Source organism: Equus quagga, chromosome 3 (assembly GCF_021613505.1).
Source record: "Equus quagga isolate Etosha38 chromosome 3, UCLA_HA_Equagga_1.0, whole genome shotgun sequence".
Taxonomy (NCBI): Eukaryota; Metazoa; Chordata; class Mammalia; order Perissodactyla; family Equidae; genus Equus; species Equus quagga.
Genome location: NC_060269.1, coordinates 54,741,228 through 54,765,819, shown reverse-complemented (window position 1 = coordinate 54,765,819; position 24,592 = coordinate 54,741,228). Strand labels below are relative to the sequence as shown.

The 24,592-nt window shown below is 34.9% G+C and overlaps 1 protein-coding gene across 11 annotated transcripts in view; it reads left to right on the top strand.

Moving 5' to 3' along the window:
* NEK1 (NIMA related kinase 1) overlaps positions 1-24,592 on the top strand; it is a 219,998-nt gene that overhangs the window by 107,811 nt on the left and 87,595 nt on the right. For 5 of the 11 annotated variants that reach the window (XM_046657120.1, XM_046657119.1, XM_046657124.1 and 2 more), the window contains 4 exons: positions 14,016-14,099; positions 14,527-14,610; positions 15,056-15,133; positions 15,898-15,993. In XM_046657120.1, coding sequence (XP_046513076.1) covers positions 14,016-14,099; positions 14,527-14,610; positions 15,056-15,133; positions 15,898-15,993 — 342 coding nt within the window. The remainder of the gene's footprint in view (positions 1-14,015; positions 14,100-14,526; positions 14,611-15,055; positions 15,134-15,897; positions 15,994-24,592) is intronic. The other 6 variants (XM_046657126.1, XM_046657122.1, XM_046657121.1 and 3 more) reach the window with 3 other exon arrangements.

Below are 24,592 nucleotides of genomic sequence, written 5' to 3'. Positions count from 1 at the left end.
CATTGCAATTTTGTATTATAGACATTGTATTATCACCCTAAGCAAACAATTGATGCTATGCAACAAGTACGTACTGCACATCTGTGTTGTGCAAGGCATTATTGGGTGCTAAGGATACAACAGTAAGACTTGACCCCTTCTAAGAGTTCATCAGCTCTAATTAATTAATTAGAGAGGCTTAGAGAGGAGTGAGAAAGAGGAGTATAGTAGACAACTCATGGAGTACTTCAGAGTCTACTTTGAAAACAATCAGACGTCTGTGGGAGCGGTTGCTCATAGTGATGTGCTAAGTCATTCATGTGTAGGAGACTCTCCTTAGCTCACCATTGTTGACACTGGAAAAAGACCACTTAAAGTAAAGCCAGCTAAAATAGAAGTCCACATTTTGTAGTAAAGAGTAAAAAAAAGGCTTGATTGGGGTCTTGAAAAATGCAATTTAAAATTATCAGAATTTTGATTACATTTGCAAGTCTGTATTAATTCTGAAAGTAATTAATTTGAGGATTATAATTTTTATGATAGAATTGTATAAGGAATACTATATGTATTTTATCAAATCTAAGATATGACTGTACAGCATATTATTTTACGTGTAACTGAAAGAGAAAAAAATGTTGCCAATTAACTATGTTACAGTGCTTTTTATCCCATAACCTTTTTATTTTATACTTGCAGAAATAACTCTTTGAGGATTATTCTTTATTATATCATTCTTGTGTGTCCATAAAAAGGAAAATATGAATGAAATAAATTGGTAAAGGTATTCGTTCATACATCTACTTCACATTCATAATTTGGTTTTCCAATCATTTCTTTTTTAAATGAGTCATTGATGATCATGTTTTTTCAAATAATATTATCCTCTGTACCACCAACTACATTGAGATTTCAACATTTCTTAAAAAATTACTCCAGTTTTGTCTCTGGGATTTTCTCTCAAGGAGTCAACACCAGTTTGCAAGTTTTAATGCTAGCACTTTCTTGCTTTTAACAGGAAGAATCAGTGGAAGATTTTCAACAACTACTAGGGCTCGTATTTCCTCTTAAACAAGTCCATAAGTGATTTTTTTAAGTGAAACTTTGAGGGGTTATGGTTGTCCGGTTGTGGCAACAAGAAAGAAAAATTAACAAAATTCATACATCACTCAGGCAGTAACATCTGCATTGTAATTGCTGCCTGGCCAACAGTTTGTAGGATTATAACATATTATAAGAAGCCACTGATTATAAGATTCACCCCATTTCAGAGATGTTAAAATGTGAAAAGATATTCATGTTGGAATTGATGAAAGATGGTATACACTTGATGTTTTTATATGTTTTACTTTTATAACTATATTGTAAGAAAGAGCCATTTTTGCAAAAATGGCTGAGACTTTGGCAGTTTTCCAAAGGTGACTTCTTAATTTTTTAGTACTCAAAATATTTTGAAGGACTAACATTTTCGTTCTTTGCAGTTTTCTTTTATTTATTTATCTAATCCTGTCATATTTGTAAATGGTTTTGCATGTGATTTGAACAATTTTCCAGTATCACTGTCGTCATCTTCGTGAAATCCTTCATCTTTGGCAAGATTTGCAATTTCCTTTGTCAGTCAATTTGTATAACATCCAACAATCAGGGAGAGATTGATTAATAGACACCTTAATGTGATGAATATGAATAGAAACTGGTGTTAAGTGGGGATAGAGTAATATGTGAAGGACTAATTTTATAGTGGTCATTAATGCATATTTTTGGTCTGTAGCAACTTTTGCTTCTCAATTCAACATTGTAACTGCTGAAATCTTTATATAATAACTGTACCTATAGCACAGTACAATGATGGATATTTATAATAACTCTAACTCTTCAAGAAAAAAATATCAACATCAGTGATTTTAAGGCAGCACATATTTTTCCATTGGTAAATATTAATACTCATAATTTGTTTGTACAGTGTGAAAATGTATATACATTTACCCTGTGGTTTATCCTTATAACCACTCATGAAATCTCCATTTTGCTGATAAAGACAAGCAGTCTTAAAGAGGTGACAGATGCAGGTCTTAAACCTAGCATGTGTTTTCTAGTGCTTTTAAAAATCACATTATAAATAAACAAATGTAAACAGTTAAGATTAAGTCTTCAGTCTTACAGATTAATCCCTCTGGAACTGGAAACTGCTGTAGTTAGATTCTTTGATCAGTACATTTTATTAACTGCTTTGGGAAATTATAATTAATTACAACATTGTTTCTATGGCAAAATGAAATCAAAGTCCCTGACCTATGAATAAACATTTTGGAACATAAATAATTTTTAGGTTGAATTGTAATTTAAAGAAACCACAGATTTCAGAATAATTTCATCTGCTTGTGTATACATATTCAAAATTTTCCCTTTTTTGGTAACTGAAATTTTCAAACAATACATTATCAGGAAACTCTAACAAGGAAGACTTCAAGCCAAGTGGTTGGTTGGTTTGTTTTTCTGAAGAAGTATTGATAAAAATTAACTAAAGTTACTGAGAATCTAATCCTGACAACAATTCTCTGGTGTGGGGGTTATTATTCCAAAGTTACAGGTTTTGAAACTGGCTCAGAGTCATTAGTACTTTGTCCAAGATCACATAGTATGTCAGAGGCAAGATACAAGCCCAGTGTCTGACTTTCAGGATTATACTTTCAACTATTTTACTTTGCTATTTGTTCCTTTTTAAATTCCATTTTAGGATTTGCTTTAATTTAGGTAAAACTTGTAGGCATAATAATTTTGTAGAGCAGGAATAGGCAAACCATTTCTGTAAAAGGGCAGATAGTAAATATTTTAGGCTTTGCAGCCCAAATGGTTTCCTGTGTAACTGCTCAACTCTGCCATGGTAGTGAAAGCCTAAACAGATGGGCATGGCTGTTTCCTAGTGAAACTTTTTTTACAAAATCAGGCAGCAGGCTAGATTTGACCTGCAGAGTATAGTTTGCTGACTCTTGTTATAGTGTATCCTAATAGTAAATTAGTTCTTCAACAGTAAGTTTAAAAGATTTTTTTTTTCAGTTCTTCTTTAAAAATTATTTTCTTATTATCCTTCTAAAACATAACATTTGGCACATAGAAAAGAATATTTGTAATATATGTGTAAATTATGAAGCAGAGTAATATACGCAGGAGGTAGAACACTAGCAGTAAGTCAGTCTGTGTTCTGTTTCCTAATCTAGGGATTGGCAAATGTTTTTCTGTAAAGGACCAGATAGTAAATATTTAGGCTTTTTGAGCCATAAGATCTCTATGATAACTGCTAACTCTGCATTGTAACACAAGGATAACCATAGATAGGGGCTGGCCTCCTGGCCAGGTGGTTAAGTTCACATACTCTGCTTCGACGGCCCAGAGTCTTACCAGTTTGGATCCTGGTTGCGGACCTAGCACCACTCATCAAGCCATGTTGAGGTGGCATCCCACATAGCAGAACTAGAAGGACCTACAACTAGAATATACAACTATGTACTGGGGGGCTTTGGAGAGAAGAAATAAAAATAACCATAGATACTGTGTAAATGAGTGAGTGTGGCTGAGTTCCAATAAAACTTATTTATGGATGCTGAAATTTTAATTTCATATAATTTATGTGTGGTCATGAAATACTCTTTTTTCCTCTTTTTCCATCATTTGAAAGTGTGAAAAACGATTGTATTATGGACCATACAAAAACAGGTGGAGGACTGGGTTTTGCCCTGTTCCTCTGTCTGTCTTCTCCCAGAGGTGACCATCGTCCTGAATTTTGGATTTATCATTCCTATGGATTTTTTAAATCCTTTTTTCCACTTATGTATACATACCTAAACAATGTACTGTTCTGTTTTGCTTATTATTGAGCCTTATAAAAATTATACATGTTGGGATTTCCTTTTTTTATTCAACATTGTTTTCCTAAGATTCATTCATGTAGTTGAGTATAGATGTATAGTATTCCATTGTGTTTATATACTACAATGATTAATTCTCCTGATAGTGGGTATTTAGATTGGTTCCAGTCCTGTTTTGGACATTCTTATAGATGTCTGCTGGTATACATGTACAAGAATTTTTCTTGGTTGTCTGTTTTCTTCTGTTGGATAACTTAGAAAAATTTCTGAATTTTAGAAAAAATGATGAAGCAGTTATTATTTCTTTTTAGAAATGTTACTTATTAACTCATCTTAAATCATTCTGTATTTACTTAAACTAATGGAAAAATGTCTTTAAAATGTGGTTAAGTTGTTAAATATTTCATTCACTCTTTTATTCATTTGTTTATTATTACACAAACATTTTTTGACTGTAATATATTAGGTTCTGTTCCAGCAAGAGAATTTAAGATAAGCAAAAAAGGAGATAGACAATTAAACCAATAATTAAGTGATAATAATTATTTATTGAAAGCCTGCTATGCCAGACATTATGTTAATCAATTTATATGCATTATCTCTGTATTAGTTTACTAGGGCTGTTGTGACAAAATACCACAAACTAAGTGGCTTAAACAACAGAAATTTGTTACTTCATGGTTCTGGAGGATAGAATTTCAAGATCAACCTGTCAACAGGGTTGGTTCCTTCTTAGGGCTGTGAGGAAGAATCTATTCCATACCTCTTCTGGTGGTTGGTTAGCAATCTTTAGCATTCTTTGACATGTAGAATCATCACCCCAGTCTCTGCCTTCATTTCAGCTAGTGTTTTCCCTGTATGTAAGTCTGTCTCAAAATTTCCCCTTTTAATAAGGACACCAGTCTTATTGGACTGGGGCCTACCCTAATGATCTCATTTTAACTTGATAAAGATCCTATTTCCAAATAAGGTCACATTCTGAGGTACTAGAGGTAAGGACTTCATCATATGAATTTTGGGGGAACACAGTTCAACCCTTAACAGTCTCTTTCAAGGCTTTACAAGAATTCCATGTGACTCTGTTGAACCTTGATGGTGCTGGTCATATCCTAGAGTATGTTGCAGTGCGAAACCATGGCATAGACTCACTTTTCCCTGCTCCTCCCCTCTAAATGCAATTAAGTACTCTGGAAATTACTTAACATACAATGATAATAGGATTCTAAATGCTAGAAAGAAGATGATGAACTGGGTAGGGACCTCAGGACTTGAGGAATAACAATGTGGTTCCCTGGGTTTTCTTTTTATCTCCTATGTATCTTGGACAGGGTGTTGAACATGCCTGAAACCCAGATCCACCATAGACATAGACAAGAAAACACAAGAAAATCCTGCTCTCTCTCGCCACAGTACTCAGAAAGAGGAATTCTGTAACTGCCACAGTGGGATCCTGGCGAGTGGTTTAAGCTGTGGGCAGCAGTGAAGCCTCAGGCTGTCCCAACCATACTCTACAACTGGAGCATGGGCAGGTGACTTGGAGGGCAGTTTGACTCATTAGTGGCAAGAAATCCGTGAACCATCCCAGTTCCACTCAACAACTAGGGCACTAGCAGGTGATTCCATCTATCCACAGCAACAGTAGTGATATAAGGAGTGATAGTGGATCCTTAGTGATATAAGGAGACCAGGGCCAGTGGCATCTGCCTCCCACCCTCAAGAGATCTTCCAATAGCAGCAGGTGGCCCAGGGAAGCAACTTCCATTCTCAACAGATAGTACCAGAAGGGGTTGAGCAGGAGTGCCATCAGCACCGGAACAATGAAGCAGACCAGAGTAACATTACAAGGGTTCAGAATACTGCTCAGCCATAAGAAATGATGAAATCCCCCCATTTGTGACAACATGGATGGACCTTGAGAGTATTATGCTAAGTGAAATAAGGGTTCAAAAAACGAAACTGTCATTGGAACTAAAGGCCATAAAAGTAGGCCAAAACCTAAACTCTAAACCTAAACTGTGCTACTACCTGCTAAAATAGAAGATATAAAGAGGATCAAGAGTCTTGTAACATAATAACTAAAATATTCAGGATGTAATAAAAAATCACTGTCATGCCAAGAGCCAGAAAAACCACAACCTGAATGACGAAGGACACTGAGTTGATACTAGTACTAGGATGAATTAGATATTAGAATTATCTGACAGAGATTTTAAAGCTACTTAAAACAAGTACTTCACCAAGCAATTAAGAATTCTCTTGAATGAATGGGAAAAAAGGGGAAATCTCAGTGAACAAATAAAATTTATAAAAAGAAGCAAGTGGAAATTATATAATTGGAAAATATAATAACCAAAATTTAAAATTCAGTGCATAGAGTCAGCAGAGTGAAGATGACAGAAGACAGAATCACTGAATTTTAAGACAGATCAATTGAATTCACTTAATCTGAACAACAGATAGAAAAACGATTGAAAAAAAATGATCAGAGTTCTAAGGATCTGTGGGACAATAAGAAAAGATTTAACATTTGTATCATTGTAGCTCAAAGGACAAGAGAAAGAGTGTGGGACTGAAAAAAGTATCTAAAGAAACGCTTAAGCTAAAAACTTTCTACATTTGGTGAAAGACAAACCTACAGATTCAAGAAGCTGAGCAAATCCCTCAACAGGATAAACTTAAAGAAATCTTCCTCAAGAAATATTATTAAACTTCTGAAATAAAAAAAGAAAACAAATCTTAAAATAGCCAGAGAAAAAATGACATATTACCCATAAAGGAGCACGAATTTGAATGACAGCCAATTTCTCATCTGAAACCTTGGAGTCCAATGGAAGTGGCATAACATTTTTCAAGTGCTGAGGAAGGAACTATCAATCCTGAATCCTATTATCTGATGAAACTGTCCTTCAGGAATGAAGGGGAAATAAAGACAGTCTTAAACGCATTAAACTAAAAGAATTTGTTGTTAGAGCAAATAAAATTACTAGGGACAAAGGAGACATTACATAAGAACAAAATAATCAATCCAGTAAGAAGTTATTTCAATCCTAAATGGACATACACCAACGAACTGAGTTTCAAAATAGATAAAGCAGAAACTAATAGAACTGAAAGGAGAAATAAATCCACAAGTCTAGTTGGGAACTTCAACATCTTACTCTCAGCAATCAGTAGAACTGCCAGAGAGAAATTAGCGAGGATATAGAATAGCTGAACACCACCACAAACTACCAAGATCTAATCTGGTAGATCTTACGGAACACTTAGAGAACATTCTACACAACAATAGCAGAATATACATTTTTTTTCAAGTGTTTATGGAACATTCACCGAGAACAGACTATGTAATCATAAAGCAAAGCTTAAGGAATTCGGAAGAATCAAAATTACACAGAGTATATTCTTTGAACTTAATGGAATCAAACTAGAAATCAGTAATGGAAAGATGACAAGAAAATCTACCAACTCTTAACAATTGAAGAAGACACTTCCAAATAATACAGTATCAAAGAGGAAATCTAAAAGGAAACTTTAAAATACATAGGGCTGAATGAAAATAGACACACAACGTATCAAATTTGTGAGATGCAGCTAAAGCACTGCTAGAGGGAAATTTATAGCACTAAAAGCTTACATTAGATAAGAAGAAAAGTCTCAAATCAGTAGTCTAATTTCTTACCTCAAGATGCCATAAAAAGAAGAGTGAAATAGAGCCAAAGGAAGCAATATGAAGGAAACCATTATGAATAGAATTCAGTGAATTTGCAAACAGAACTATTCAGAAATTTAATGAAATGAAAAACTGGTTCTGAGGGAAAAAAGAATGAAATTGATAAATCTCTATCAAGTTTGACAAAGATGAAAAGACAACAGTAATCACCAGTATCAGGAATGAAACAAGCTATCACTACAGGTTTCATGGTGATTAAAAGGAAATAACAAACCACTTTACACTCATAAATTCAACAGCTTAGAAGAAATGGACCAAGTCTTCAAAAAGCACAAACTACTAAAAGTTAGCCAAGTTAAAATAGATATCTTAAATAGCCCAAAAGATATTTTTAACATTGAACTTGTGATTAAAAACTGTCAAGAAAAGAAGTCTCCAGGCCTAAATGGTTTTACTGGAGAATTTTATCAAACATTCAAAGAAAAATTAACATTAATTTGATAGAATGATGTAATGTCTTCCAGGAAACAGAAACAGAAGGAACACTTCCCAATGCATTTTGAGGCCTGTTTTCTCATACCAAAACTAGACAAAGACAGCACAAAAAAGTAAACACAGACTAATATCTCTCATGAACTTAGATGCAAAAATGGTCAAGAAAATTTTAGTAACTTGAATCCAACTGTGACCAAGTGGAATTTAGTCTGAAAATGCAAGTCTATTTCAATATTAGAAAATCAATATGATCCACCATATCAACAGGCTAAGGAAGAAAGATCATACGATCACATCAATTGATGTGGAAAATCTATTGATAAACTTTAACACACATGATAAAAATTGTCAGTATAGTAGAAATAGAAAGGAACATCCTCAACTTCATAATAAGCATCTGCAAAAAACTTACATCTGCCTTCATACTTACAGGTAGAAGACTGAATGCTTTCCCTCTCCAGTTAGGAAAAAGGCAAGGAATCTTGCTCTCACCACTCTTAATCAGCCTAGTACTGGAAGTTCTAGTTACTGCAGTAAGGCAAGAAAAAGAAATAAAGGGCATACGTATCTGAAAAGAAGGAAAAAAGCTATTGCTATTTCCAGTTGCCATGATTATCTGCATAGCATATTCCAAGGACACCACAAACACACTCCTAGAACTAAAAAAACGGAATTCATTATAGTTACAAGGTACAAGATCAGTACACAAAAATCAACTGAATTTCTCTACGTTGACAATGAACAAATGGAAACTGATTTGAAAAAATGCAATACCTTTTACAATTTCTCCAAAGGACATGAAAAACACTAACAAAACATGCAGAATTTGTGTGATTAAAATGACAAAATGATGAAATCAGAATCAAAGAAGACATAAATACTTGGAGAATCATAACATGTTCCTGAATGTTCAATGTGGTAAAAATGGCACATCGTTTTAAATTGATGTGTATGTTTAATACAATTCCTAGTAAAATCTCAGAAACATTTTATAGACAAGCTTATTCTAAAATTTATATGGGAAGAGAAAGGACTTAAAACAGCCCAGGTAATTTTGGAGAAGAATAAAGTGGGAAGAATGACTTACGTATAGCTACAGTAATCAGAACAATATAGTACTGGTGGAGGGATAGGCACAAGATCAGTGGAACAGTATGGAGAACCCAAAAATAGATCCACACAAATATGCCCAACTGATTCTTGACAAAGAAGTAAAAGCAATTCAGTGGAGGAGGGATTGCCTTTTCAGTATTAGTGTTAGAGAAATTGGACATCCATCTGTAGGCAAAAATATGAATCTTGACCTAAACCTCACACCATATAAAATAATTAACTCAAAACAGATCATCCACTCTTAATGTAAAACATTAAATTGTAAAGCTTCTAGAAAAAAGAAAATTTCAGGACCTAGGACTGGACAAAACATTCGTAGACTTGATATCAAAAGCATGACCTGTAGAAGGAAAATGTGATAAACTAGACTTCATCAAAATTTAAAATTTTGCTCTGCAAAAAACCCTATTAACAGAAGGAAAATACAAACTGCAGACTGAGAGAAAATATTTTTAAACCCCATATTCAACAAAGGACTTGGTTTGTTGAAACCACCTGTGGGTTAGTGGTTAAGTTCAGCACCCTCCGCTTCGGCAGCCTGGGTTCAGTTCCCAGGCGTGGACCTACACCACTCGTTGGTAGCCATGCTGTGGTGGTGACCCACATATAAAATAGAGGAAGGTTGGCACAGATGTTAGCTCAGGGCTAATCTTCCTCAGCAGAAAACAGAAAGAAAAACCCACAATGATGTATCAGTACACACCCATCAGAATGGCTAAAGTAAAACATTAGTGATAAAACCAAATTCTGGCGAGGATGTGGAGAAACTGGGTCATCTACACATTGCTGATAGGAATGTCAAATGATAACAGCCACTCTGCAAAATAGTTTGGCAGTCTCTTTTTTTTGGTAAAGATTTTATTTTTTTCCTTTACCTCCCAAAGCCCCCCAGTACATAGTTGTATATTCTTCGTGGTGGGTCCTTCTAGTTGTGGCATGTAGGACGCTGCCTCAGCGTGGTTTGGTGAGCAGTGCCATGTCCGCGCCTAGGATTCGAACCAAGGAAACACTGGGCCGCCTACAGCAGAGCATGCGAACTTAACCACTCGGCCACGGAGCCAGTGCCGTTTGGCAGTCTCTTTTAAAACTAAAAATGGATTTACCATACCAAGAGCAGATAATTCCACTCTTAGGCATATGTCACAGTGAAAAGAAAACTTCGTTTCACTCAGAAACTTGTATGTAAATATTCTTAGCAACTTTATTCTTAATAGCCAAAAACTTGAAACTACCAAAATGTCCTTCAGTGGGTGAATGAATGGACAAATTATGGTATATCCATACCATGGTATACTGCTCAGCACTAAAATGGAATGAACCTTTGATGCATGTATTCAGTACCTTGGATGGTCTGCAAGGAAATAATAATGAGTAAGTCAGTCAATCTCAAAAGGATACATACTGTATGATTCCATATGTATAAAATTCATGAAATATGGAGATGAGTGGAGAACAGATTAGTAGTTGACACATGTTAGGGATGGGCGTAGTGGATGTGTCTGTGAAGTGTTATAGTATAGTCGTGTGCCTCATAACGACCTTTTGGTCAACAATGGACCCATATACGATAGTGATCCCATAAGATTAGTACCATATAGCCTAAGTGTGTAGTAGGCTATACCATCTAGGTTTGTGTAAGTACACTCTATGATGTTCACAAAGTGATGAAATTGCCTAACAACATATTTCTCAGCACGTATCCCAGTCATTATGACTGTAATGGTACAGTTAAGTACCTTGAATATGGTGGTAGTTACATAAAGCTATATGTGTGATAAAATTGCATTGATACAGATACACAAATGTGTGCATGTACAACAGGTGAAACCTCTCTGGTTTGTACCAGTCCCATTTTCCTGGTTTTGCATACTATAGTTATGCAAGATGATAAAATTGGGAGAGGCTGCACGGAACCTCCCTGTACATTACTTTTCACCTTTCTGTGAATCTGTAATATTTCAAACTATAAAGTTAAAAGAATTACTTCAAAGTAACTCAGATTTATTTACTTGTATTTCTCAAAGACCGTGAAGGGAAGATATAGTCTACAGCAATATTCGCTTCTCCACTGCCCACTCTCCTGTAACTCTGTAGGTATTCCCATACATCTTTTTATTGTTCACCTCACATCTTTGTTTGACCCTGCTTGTTACTTGTTTTCCCTCACCTCCCCTACTCTCTGAACTATATCCCAAAAGCTCAAGTAATTTTTAAGCTAATGGCAAGATCTCCTTGAAGAGGGGAAGAAACTGAGTAAGCAGAAGATTTTTGTCAGGCTAGAAGAGGAGAAAGGCAGAGCATGCTCATATAATACTACTTTTTGTTCTGGCACACCCATGAAGTAGGTGGTATTATTATACCCAGCTTACAGCAAATTAAGTAATTTTTCTGAAGGTCAGCAGTGGTTAGGTGACATTGACACATATATGAACTGACAGAATTCAAGGTCTGTCATTGTCCATCTTTTTAATTGTTGTAGTATATTGTCCTTCCACCATTAGAATATACTCTGATGAGTGCTACTGTAGGAGGTATATATAAAAAATGGTATGGTAGGTCACACTTAACTCACAAGGGGAAGCATGGGAAAGGCTTTCCAGGGGTGAAATGTTGGATTTGCATTTTGGAAGATGAATAGAGTTAGCCATTTTAAGGAGATGAGTAAGATCGTGGCATAGTCCACAAACCACAAGTAGTTGTCATGGCTAGAATGTAGGCTTTACGACTGAGCAGTGGCAGAGATGAGACTAAAGATACTAGGTCACAAACAGCCTTATCTGCCATTCAACAGAATGTGGGTTATATTCTGAAGATAATGGGAACCATTGAAGGATTAACGTGGGGCTTGATGTGAAAGAGAATGTTAGAAAGGTCACTCTGACTGCCTTGTAGAGAATAGACTGGGAGAATGTGAGACTAGAGGTGAGACGGTAGTTTAGAAAACTCTTTTAGAAGTCCAGGAGTCTAAAGAAGAGAGGCAGAAACTAAAGGGATAAATCATAGAGTTATTAGGAGGTAGAACTGGTAATTTGGCAGTCATTTGTATTTGGCAGATAAGAAAGAGAGGCAAAGATAACTCCCAGCTTGCTGACTTGGGCGGCTGATTGTGATCAATAACTGACATAGAAATAAGATCATGTCATAAAAAAAATGACGTCAGGTTTATAGATTGTTGGAGGTGTGTTTGCTACATGAGTGGAGTCGTCCAGATGTCTGTTGCATATACACAGAAGTTAAGGAGAAAAGGGCTGTGAGCTTGGTTTAGATTTGGGATTTGGCAACATATGTTAAAGCCTGGGTATGAGAAGGGGAGGAGGGCCAAAGAATGAATCTTTAGAAAATATTGACATTAGCTTTGAGCCAAGGAAGAGAAAAGCCTGTGAAAAATAGTGAAGATTGGAAGAACCCAGGAGAGTGTGCTGTTATAAATATTGAAAGAGAGAGATTTTTTTTAAATGTGTGAATTCTAGAACACTATTTACAGGAATATGATGAATAGTGCATAGTCAGTTAAAAATAATGTTTTTAAGAATATTGAATGTGAGAAGAGACTCAGAATATTGATATTAATTAATATTAAGTAAAAAATCAGAATAAATATAGCAAAATTCCAATTTTGTAAAAACAAACATATGTATTCATACATATGCATAGAAGAAAATTTGGAAGGGGATGGCCTTAAACTTTAGGTTTCTCAGATGGTAGAATTAGGAATGATTTATGCTTTCTTTATTTTGTAAATTTTCTGTAGTGAACATATATACATTTTGAGAGAAAAAAATACTTATGTAAATTAAGTGGATTCAGTCCAAACTGATTTCCACTGGAAATGTTAATTGCAAAATTTGCTCAAAAGGGTCCGTTTGAATGAGCTAGGAGGTTATTGGTAACCTTAGAAAATTTTCAATGTCATAGTAGGATCAGAAACCAGATTGTACTGGGTTAAAAAATAAATGGGAAACAAGAAAATGGAGGTGATGAATATAAAAAATATGCTTTCAACAAGCTGATAAAAAGACATTCGATGGGGCCAGCCCTGTGACCGAGTGGTTAACTTCGCGTGCTCTGCTTCAGCGGCCCAGAGTTTCACCAGTTTGAATCCTGGGCGCGGACATGGCACCGCTCATCAAGCCATGCTGAGGAGGCATCACACATGCCACAAGTAGAAGGACCCTCAACTAAAATACACAACCATGTACCGGAGGGCTTTGAAAGAAAAAGGAAAAGTAAAATCTTAAAATAAAAAAAAAAGACATTCAACAGGGAAGTAGGACTGAGGCTTTTTTAAATTGGGAGGAATATGAAGCATAGTTGTGTGCTGAAGGCAGAGAACATTAATAATTTGACAGTCTGATAATTTTTTTGAATTAGAAGTTCTTTAAATAATAATTTCTAACAAAGAAATAATTCCATATTAATGAGAAACTTAAAAAATGAGTCAGTTTGTGATTGGGTGTGACCATTTGCATCCTGATAGTAATAGTATGTGCCCAAGTGCAAGGAGTTTGAGCTGAGATATTTTATATTGTGTGTGTGTGTGTTTAGTATGGAAACAAACATGTGGAAATGATTGCCTCTTTATAAAGGAAACATTTGATTTGGGGTTTAGCTAACTTCCAAAGCAATTTTTAAAACCTTTTTACTAAAATGGCTAATAAAAACATAGCTGGTCTTTGTTTTGAATAATTATGTTTAGGGTTTAATTGCTTCCTTCTGTTCTCACTGAATGTATTGGTTAAATTGATATAGGAAAATGCCAGGGTTTGTTATTAGTTTATCAGCTAGAAATGATCAGTATTTGCCAAAAGAAATAAAGTGGCACCTGGATATTCCTAGGTAAGATGCTGATATAGCTTTAGTCATTCTTTAAACTTAGTACATTAAATGATGAACAGGGAATCCTGCAAAACCTGGCAGCTATGTATGGAGGCAGGTCCAGCTCTTCAAGAGGAGGGAAGCCAAGAAACAAAGAGGAAGAGGTATGCTTCCCGCATGTTCGCTACCTCCGCCACATAGCCATTTTTGAGTTGATTGCCTTCCTTTTTGCATGGTTTAAATTCTTAACAATTTTTCAAGGATTTTGTAGGTCTGTAGGGACCTGTTAATATATTTTGACTGACATACTGTGTTATAATTTTACCCCATAACTATTATCCAGTATTCTGAGTTCAGTTTCTTTTCTTTTGATAAAATTAAAAATTTGTAATTATAATGTATTTCTTTTCAGAAATAAGTTGATCTAAATTACACACTTGAAAGCTAATAATACATTTCCATTAACCAGATTTCAAAACTTTTATTTCTTATATTCAGATTAACACTTTTCTTTAAATTAAAAAAATTTTGGCAGTAAAAATGTTGATAGTTTTTCTTTTGAATTAAAATGTTGTTTTTTTCTCCTTGTAGGTTTATCTGGCAAGGCTAAGACAAATAAGACTGCAGAATTTCAATGAGCGCCAACAGATTAGAGCCAAACTTCGTGGTGAAAAGGCAGGTTGAAAATTCAATTTTTTAAAAAGTAATTGAATAACATTGTAATAGATTAAGATTAAAAATGCTGTGCCACTAACACAAAGTAAAATCTGATGAAGGCAGTCAAAGATGAGAAAACTATACATAGGGATAAAATAAATCTTATTTAAACTGGATAAGACTGTTTGTTCCAGAGGAATTCTGAGAGGAAAAGATAAGTAGTACCCATGAACACATAAAATGGTACATCTTATATCATTCTCTTCTTATCTTTTTTTCCATTGTCTGTAAGAGATGATAGTTGTAGAGTGTTCACCTGCAGCTCTGGGAGAAAATTAGTAGCATCGAACAATTTACCATTTTACATTTCTAGATGTTAGTTTATTCATATTATCTTCCACAGAGCTCTGCACTGAATTTGAGGTTCTATCCTAACTGGTTTTCTTGTCTATTTATTTTGTAGAAAGAAGCTGATAGTTCTGAAGGACAAGAAGGAAGTGAGGACGCTGACACAAGGCGTAAAAAAGTTGAAGCACTTAAGGTATAGACTAGAAATGATACGAGTTTTCTTAGATAAAATTGAAATCTAAGATAGAAAATTGTATTCTTAAGTCTTGCATAGTTAAATCACCTTATTCTCTTGCCTTAATTTTTCATTCCCCTTATCCCTCACTTTTTGGTTTCTGAAAAATAGTGTTTTTCTCTCTTTATATCACAGATTTATGGTGAGCAGTTTAATGAACCATGACATAAATACATGAAACTATCACACAAGTAACCTAGAAAAAGATAAGATGATAACCTTAAAGATGAAAAATATAATTTTTTCATTTGGACAAATGAAATCCATGTATAATAATCATAGTTTAAAATTTTTGTTTTTGTTTTTGTTTTTTGAGGAAGATTAGCCCTGAGCTAACATCTGCCACCAATCCTCCTCTTTTTGCTGAGGAAGACTGGCCCTGAGCTAACATCCATGCCCATCTTCCTCCACTTTATATGTGGGACACCCACCATGGTATGGCTTGGCAAGCGGTGCGCAGGTCCACACGAGGGATCCTATATTTGTATTTCCATTAGAGTGTACCTGCATTTATTTTCATTCAACAGATACTTACTGAGCAGCTGCTGCCTGCTGGTTTAGGTGTTAGGGATGTACAGTGAGCTTACATTTTTATTCTGGAGCCACACACACGTAGTTTTACTTCTATTTTGGCTAAAATGTAATTATCTTTATAGACCTGGGAAAAAAAGCACAAAACCCTATGCTTTCTTTCTGGTAAGTAATTTTGTTGTTATTTTCAGGCCCAAGCAAGTGCACGTGCTGCTGTACTAAAAGAGCAATTAGAACGAAAGAGAAAGGAGGCATATGAGAGAGAAAAGAAAGTTTGGGAAGAGCATGTAAGATTTAGCTCATATTCTTAATCCTGGTCGTGTTAATGTTCTTATATCTCTTACTGAGTAGTATTTCAGCATTATAATTTTGTAATTCTATTTTTTTTTCTCGTGCATTCTCCCTCTCCCTCCCCCACAGCCCGAATTGCTCTCTCTCTCTTTCATATTTAAGGATGATCTATACAGAAGTTATTTTAGGGTTTGATTTGGGGTGAGAACCTAATTTATTTTATTCATTCATTTTATTTTTTATTATTTCCAAGTAGCTAATCAAAGTCCCAGCATCATTTAATGTCTGGACATTCCTTCTGCACTGATTTATAATACTACCTTTAAGATATATTAAATTCTTCTATATACTAGAGAATGAATCTGTAGCGTAAATGCATCAAGCTCTCTTTTCTGCTCCATTACTCTTTCTGTCTGTTCTGCCAGTACCTCATCATATTAGTAATTTTAGATTTAGAGTATATTTTAATTTCTGATAGGGTTCTCCCCTCATTTCTCCTTTACTCTTCTTTTTACATTTGTTTTCCTTAGTTGTTTGCTCTCTTTCTTTACCAGATACAAGGTAGGGTAATTTTTGTTCTTTTTTCTTAAAAAAAAAATAATTCCTGTTGGAATTTTGATTGATATTACCTTAAACCTATAAATTAACTTAAGAAGAACTGATGTGTGTATAATAGTCTTTATCCAGGAGCATGTTAAATATCTACATTTACTCATTGTTTCTTTTATATCTCTTACACAATTTTGATCATTTTCAGCTCATACTTGTTTATATTTCTTGTAAAGGCTATTTCTTGATAGTTTATAATTCCATTTCTGTTTTTAAAAAAGGTGGGGTTTTTTTCCCTTAACAGTATATTGCTGAAGTTTGGAGAAATTGTTGGTTTTTGCTTATCTTTATGCTTAGTTGATCTATTCTACTGATTTTCAGTTAATTTTCTGGGTTTTTAGCATGTGACTATATCATTGGCATGTAGTCATGTTGTACATCATAACAGTAATTCCTACAATTTATTATTTATTGTATGTCAGGCACATTATAACCACTGCATATGTATTGCTTTGTTTAATCTTTACAACTTTACAAAGCAGATATAGAAAGGATAAAACGATTAGATGAGGTCACATTTCCAGTAAGTGCAGAACAGGAATTTGAACCTGGATCTGCTCAGTGTTGAAGTCTTTATTCTTACGCACTGCACCATAAATTCCCCTGCTTTCTTTAAGTTGTGCCTGTTATTACCATTTTATTCTTACTGCATTGGCCAGAACTTCTAGGCTAGTGTTAAATAATAATAGAGATATTTTGTTCCTGTCTTTAGTGGAAATACTCCAGCCATTTCTCTGTTGGGTATGGTAAAATAGTAAGGAATATACTAGGTTTTACAGTTTTTATGAGAATTGTGTTTTGGAGTTTTATCAAATGTCTTTTGTGTGCCTGTTAATATGCTTAGTTTCTTCTTAATCCACCCATTGATGTAATATACAGAGAAATTCTCTTCTTACCAGATTCTTAATGAAAGAGAACCATTTATCTATAAGAGAATGAGTGAAAGAGACAGAACTCCAGAAGTCAGAATAAGTATTAAGGATTTTTTGCTAATTCCCTTTTGTTTTCTATTCATTGTAATTTTAGGTAATAACTGCTGTATTTTTCCATCCTCTGCTAGTTATGTTTTTCTCTTTGGTTTCAAAAATCTAGCTGTAGAGAACTCTCATCTTATTTCTCTTTTATTTCCTGACTTCAGACATAGTATGAACAATGCTTGAATATGAAACAATAGCTGTGAAAATGTATCTTATCCAACCAAGAGTGTCTAATAATTATCTCCTGACCCATTGGCCAAAATTTTAACTGGCTTTAGGTTATTATGCTGTTTAAACCACGTTTTGAATCCAGTGTTCCTTATTTCCCCCTTTCCTTCCCTTTGTTTCAGACATAGCATGAATAGGGCAGTAGTAAGAATCAATTACTGTGCTAACTTACTGGCTGTTCCTCAAGAGAGTGTTGTAGCAACCAAATTTGTGAGAAGTAGAAATAATTCTTCTCCATAGTCAGAGCCAATGATTTCTTCTATTACCCAAATCCCTTGCAAGCTTACTCTGATGTGGAAAATCGTGTGAGTCTGCCTTTGGTGGCATACATATATAGCAATAGGGAACAATTTATTTGTTCTCTTGGGGTTATATCTTCAGAACAAAAAACAAGAACATTTCATCCTGTGCTGGTTTGCACAGTGGAGCAAAGATTATAGCAAGATGATTCAGTATGAAACTCCGTGTGTGTTCCTTTTTAATCAACTTTCCTCATAGTAAGCCCGCAGCTATCATCCTTGTGTTCAGCTACAATACCGCGGTTACAAGCTTTAAGGGCCATTGCCCCCGTCTAGTTTCTGGTTTAGTGTTTAATAATCCAATCTAGCAGTCTGCATAGCTCATGAAGGTGATTGGGATCATAATATATCCATTAAATATGATCAACTTATGCTTAGTACAAATTAGCCTTATTTTAAAAATGTGATCTCTTATGCAAAATTACACAAGGGTATCAAAGTACTTGATAAGAGCAGTCTATTTGGCTTTGATTATGTGATATCCTGTAGTCTTAGAGATGGGTCAGCTAAACTGTATCCATTCTTGTCAATATACATGCATAGACCCTATCTTGGCAGCAGGCCTATATAATCCACCTGCTACACTGTGCCACCTGTCTATACACCTTGTGTATTTCCCCAAGGTAGAATGAATGGCTGTGTCTTAGTTCATGTTGTGATTGGCATGTGGGATACTGTAGTAGTGCATTTATCAAGGGGAGATGTTTCCTTTTCTCCCAGTCAGATAGGGACTACTTATTTTAGTGATTCAGAATGTTATACTTCCAACAGCTCAAGTTAATATATTTCAGAGAAGGCAAAGCATGAGCTTTGTCATTATTTTTCTTTCCTAAAATCAGCCCTTAGTGGGCTGAAACATAGCCCACAAACACCTTTAAATGTGGTCTTAAGTACATCTTGTGTAATGGTTTTCTGAAGTGCAGTTCCCCAAACAGGCTGCCTTTTTATAGCTTGTTTCTCATTGTCCTGCCCATCTGACAAGATCATAACCACTGTCCAAGCATCAGTATAAACATATGCTTCATCATTCAGTAGCTATGTATATAATCTCTCTATTGGGTTGACTGTCTCAGTTCTTTCTTTACCTTCTTATTCTCATTGGTGCTTGACACCTCCATTGACGTCCCTGGATTGCAGTCCTATACGTGTAAATGGAGCTGTTTTACCTTATTTTTCATCTAAATTATCATAACATGGTGCCCAATCTGCATATTTCTTAGCATCAATTCAAGTAAAATATCTATGGAAGTCTGTTCTTTGGTTAGGTCAGAGACTATATTTTGAATATGATGAGTTCCTCCTTTATTGAATTTCATTCTTTGTTGTGTATTTCATTTCTATCTTTGTCTCATTCTTTGGACCTGCCGTATAGGCCTATAAGGCTTCCAGTGGACACACTCCCCATCTTTGGCTACCTCAGAATGTTCTTATCCTTAGTCTTGCAATGCAATCTCATCCATTTAAATAGACACATCATGAGCTCAATTTAGAATCATGCTCCCTTTGTCAAGTGTCACTGGACATTAACAGAGTTCCAGAGATCTCTGCAAAATATGTTTATTTGACATCAAAGGATCCAAGAGCATCAAAGAGAATCATGATTCCACTTACGCCAAGGACCGCTATTTCAAAGCCACTCCTCTGATGATCTTTTTTCATGTAGTTAACTTTCCCTAAGCAACAGGAGCAGAAGTTTCACTGGTGGTGGTGGTGGAGGAGGGAAGGGAGAGGAGAAAGGGGAGCACCTCTGGAAGCACCGTTAGGTTTTGTATTTCAACAAGTACATTTTATAAATTATATCCAACAATGATTCAGCTCTGAGCAGGTGCTCTATATTCTTATTATATAATACTTTTATTACTGGGCAGCTCTACACCTGCATAGTAGCATAGTTCTGTTTCCTCAGATGACCAATTGGAGCCAGGCTTCTCTACTACCAGAAGGCTGGACTAGACTTCATTACGCCCAGTCAATGCACTTTCAAGTGTGTTGGGGGAATTTTATTGTGTGCCCTTTTGGTAAAACTGTCAAACAAAGTGTCCTGGCTTCTTCTAGCAGAGGGATAAACAGGTCATCTGAAGTAGACCAATTGATTTCTCTCTCAAGGTTTGAAGCTTAAGCAGAATATCACAAGAAGTTGGAGTTTATTTGATCCGGTAAAAGAACCTCATGAAACTGTAAATTAGTTTCTGGTACCTAGATCTATACAACTACCCAGGTTTTTTAGAGAGCTTTCCTTTGCCTTTTGTGATCCTACTTACAGGATCTTTTCTCTCTTCTGGCTCCCCACCCTCTTCTTCTCCCTTCCTTCAGAGTTAGTTTCTATTGCTTTCAACCAAGGAACCTTAACTGTTTCCCCATTGAAAGTGCTTAGCATGGTACCCGGTGAATAGTAACAAATAAATAAATTCATTGGGAATTCTGTGGCTCGTGATATTTCACAGCTATGCATAGAGAAGTATTCAGTTTACTGAATGCATCCTAGTATAGTGAGGAAGAAAATGAGGCTGGAAACGCATAGAAAAAGAGATCAGATTTGTGGTTACCAGAGGTGGGGCCTGGAGGGAAGAGGAATTGGAGGAAGGTGGTCAAAAGGCACAAACTTCCATTTATAAGATAAATACGTACTAGGGATGTAATGTACAGCATGATGAGTATAGGTACCACTGCTGTATGATGTATGTGAAAGTCAAGAGAGTAAATTCTGAGTTCTCATTACAGGGAGAATTTTTTTTTTTCTTTTTTCCCCCCAAGTCTTTTTATTGTATATGAGACGTTAACTAAATTTACTGTGGTAATCAATTCATAATGTATGTAAGTCACACCTTTATGCTGTATACCTGAAACTCATATGGTGATGTGTCTCAATTATATCTCAATAAAACTGGAAAAAAAATGAGGGCGGGAATCAGGATACCTGATTTTTAGTCTCAGCTCTGCCAATTAATTAGCCTGTTTGGGGAACTGGCTTAATGTTTGCAGGCCTTTATTTCCTCATCTCCTAAATGAAAGGCTTGATCTCTATTGTTGCTCTGTCAAAACTGCCTAGAAAAATAGTCTTCGTAATGTAAGTACTTAAATTCAGTTTAATGTACAGAAAATGAATTAAAGTTATTTTACCAAGTAATTATTTCAACAGAAAGCTTAATTTAGTGTAATCTACATGTAGTATAGGAGGCTTCATATGTCTATATTTACTTATTGACCATTACTCTAACTCAGGTGTGGTTAACATGGCATTCAGAGTTGGAGTTAGTATTATTAAATTCCCTGAAATGTTCATTAAAAGTTTGATTTATGTATGTTGATGCATTTTTCTTCAGTAAAACTACATATCTTTCATTCAATTCTCAAGTGTCTTTGATCTAACAAACCGTAAAAATCACTATCTTAATTATTCTGATCTTTGGCATGTATATCCAATTTTATAAATTTTTCTCTTTGTCACATTTAATGGTAAAAGCTATAGTATTAAATAGAACTTTAATATGGAGAATAATTTTCATTTATGATGTTAGGGTTTTTTTCCCCAACTGATATAGTATTGCCTTTCTCAGCCAGCATATGTGCTCATATTGTGAGTGAAACATATAAGAACAATAGATTCAGTTTTTAAGAAGGGTAGCAAGGTATTTAATAATTAAAATTCAATGAAAAATAGAATAAAGGAAATTCTGCCTTGGTTAGGTCACAGACTATATTTTGGATATGATGAGTTCCCTAAAGTTGCGTTGAACTCTTTCTTGTGTATTTCATTTCTATCTTTGCCTGTTCTTTGGACCTACCATATGTACCTATAAGGCTTCCTCCAGGGTGGAAATGCTTCCCCCTTCTGGCTGTCTTGCAATGTTCTTATTCTTAGACATTTTTGTAAATGCATTATAGCAATACTAGTTCAGAAAAATTATTCAGATGCGAGTACTTTTATATTTTTAGTTCTTCAGAGTTCTGAGAAGTTAAATATGAATTTGATAAAATTTGGCTATGATGTATCTTTAGGCTGTATAAAATTATGTGTGAAATTGTCTCTATAGTCAAAAGATGAAAGGCCACTTAATATTTTCCTAACATACCTTAAATTCTTACTCATCATTTAGCATATGGAAATGATTTTGTATTTGCATTTATTTATGCTTCAAGATAGGTAAACTGATAGTTGAATGTGTTTATAAACTTGGCCTCAGTATTTGCTGAAATTTTGAATTTTGTCATTTGGTGGCACTGCTGGTTAATTTTCAGCAAATAGTAAAATTGACAGATAAAACAGAAGCAGTTTTGCAGTAATAATTAAAAACTTTTCATGGAGATATAAGCATTGTGGAGAAGTCTTGAATTTATGAACCTGGTGAGAAAATGGGTAGAAAAAAAAAGCCCCTAAAGCGATTTGGTTTTTTAACCTGACGGGAAACTTTCAGGTCAATGTTTTCTTCCTTTCACAAGTTTTTTTTAAAACTGTGATTGAATTTTGAAAAAGTGTACTTACAATGAAATATGTATCCTGGTCTTAAATGGTGATCAATTTTGTAACGAAATTGTTTTATGTTTTGTTTTGAAATTTTATGTTTTTGTATTCTATGAAACTTTGTTTTCTTACTTTAGTTAATTTAATTTTTGTTTGTCATATTGGATCAACCTTCTGAATTAAGGGCTCAGTCTAATTTCTGTCTCCGTTTTCTCCTGTGACAATTTAAAAATACGTTATTATCTTCTGTCTCAAGATCTGGTTAACAATGAATAGCAGTAATATTCAGATTATAAATATATCCACGATGTTTACACAGAAGGCCCAGATTCTACTGTACTAATAAGTTTTGTGCTATGTGTTACCTTGGCTTATAATGATGTTGCCACATCTCAGTAGTTACCCTGAATTACCTTTGAATTTTCAATAACTGACTTAGTTTTGTTATTAAGTACTTCTAAGAGTTAGTAGGATGTTCTGTTTGTCTTTGTTCTTTTCATATATCTAAGTTTCTTTACTAGTTCACTGTTTCAGGTTGTTCTAATCGGTTAGCTTAGTTGACCGAGGGGAGAGACTAGTATATGTTTGATTATAGAACATAAGCATTTACTGAAGGCTGTTGATGCTCATTATTATAAAGGTAACTTTCTCTTACACATTGGATCAGATATCTTAGATCATAAACTGTATATCATAAGTCATTAGCCATATATATGGCAGCTAGACACATTTTAATATAATACAAAGTAAATTTTTAATAGTAATGTGTGAAACATTTTCTTCAATAAAAATATCTTCTGTTGGGGCTGGCCTGGTGGCGTAGTGGTTAAGTTAGCACTCTCCACTTTGGTGGCCCAAGGTTCACCAGTTCAGATCCCAGGCAAAGACCTACACACCACTCATCAAGCCATGCTGTGATGGCATCCTATGTACAAAGTAGAGGAAGATTGGCACAGATGTTAGCTCAGGGCCAATCTTCCTCACCAAAAAAAAAAAAAAACCTGTATCTCTCTTCTGTTGATTAAAAGAAAAGATTTGCTTCTGTAGGTACAAAGATGAGTAGTATGAAGAGAACTTAATAGAAATTTTCCATATCTTAGCATAATCCCAACTCCGCTGAGTTTGGTTATCTTTGGTCTCATACTCTGTTTTACTCATAGCACTTTATCAATAAACATATTTTTTTCTCTGTTACTGTAGGTTTTTCTTAAGGTTGAGATTAATATAGAAATATTTCTATTCAATGTGTTTTATAACTTAAGAATATAAAGTCAAGATAAGGGATTTTCAATCCCTTTATGTATCTTTTACTGTTGTTTATGGACAGATCTGCTAAGTATTCCCTAGAGGTTTTTAAATTTTTCTTAGGCCATGTGTCTACAGTTTCAGAGAGTTGTGCCAGTGCCTTGTCTAAAGTATATAAGAATTATGCGTGCATGTGGATAAGCATTAAAAAAGAGTATAGATAAATAAAATATAATTAGAACAGTGGGTGTGGGTGACTTTTTTTCTCTCATTAAGAGTTTCCTTAACGTTCCTATCATAGGCTTCTGCCTGATAATTTTGGAAATGACTTTTGAGATAATCTTTATAACCGTAAATGAAAACTGTATCATAGGTTGAGAAGGGAAGTTGGTGCTGTTCTTACTTTAGTGAAATTGTTTAAATTTGTATTCTCTCTCATGTTTAATTAGTCATACAATTAAATTACTCTTGACTGTTTTTTTTCAAATCTTAGTTTTTAGGGGCTGGCCCAGTGGTGTAGTGATTAAGTTGATGCGCTCTGCTTCAGCAGCCTGGGATTCACCAGTTCAGATCCTGGGCACGGACCTAGCACCACTCATTAAGCCACACTGTGGTGGCATCCCACATAGAAGGACTAGGAGGACGTACCACTAGGATATACAACTATGTACTGGGGCTTTGGGGAGAAAAAAAAAAAGGAAGATTAGCAACAGATATTAGCTCAGGGTGAATCTAAAAAAAAAAATCTTAGTTTTTAAAAAATTTATAATGTAAA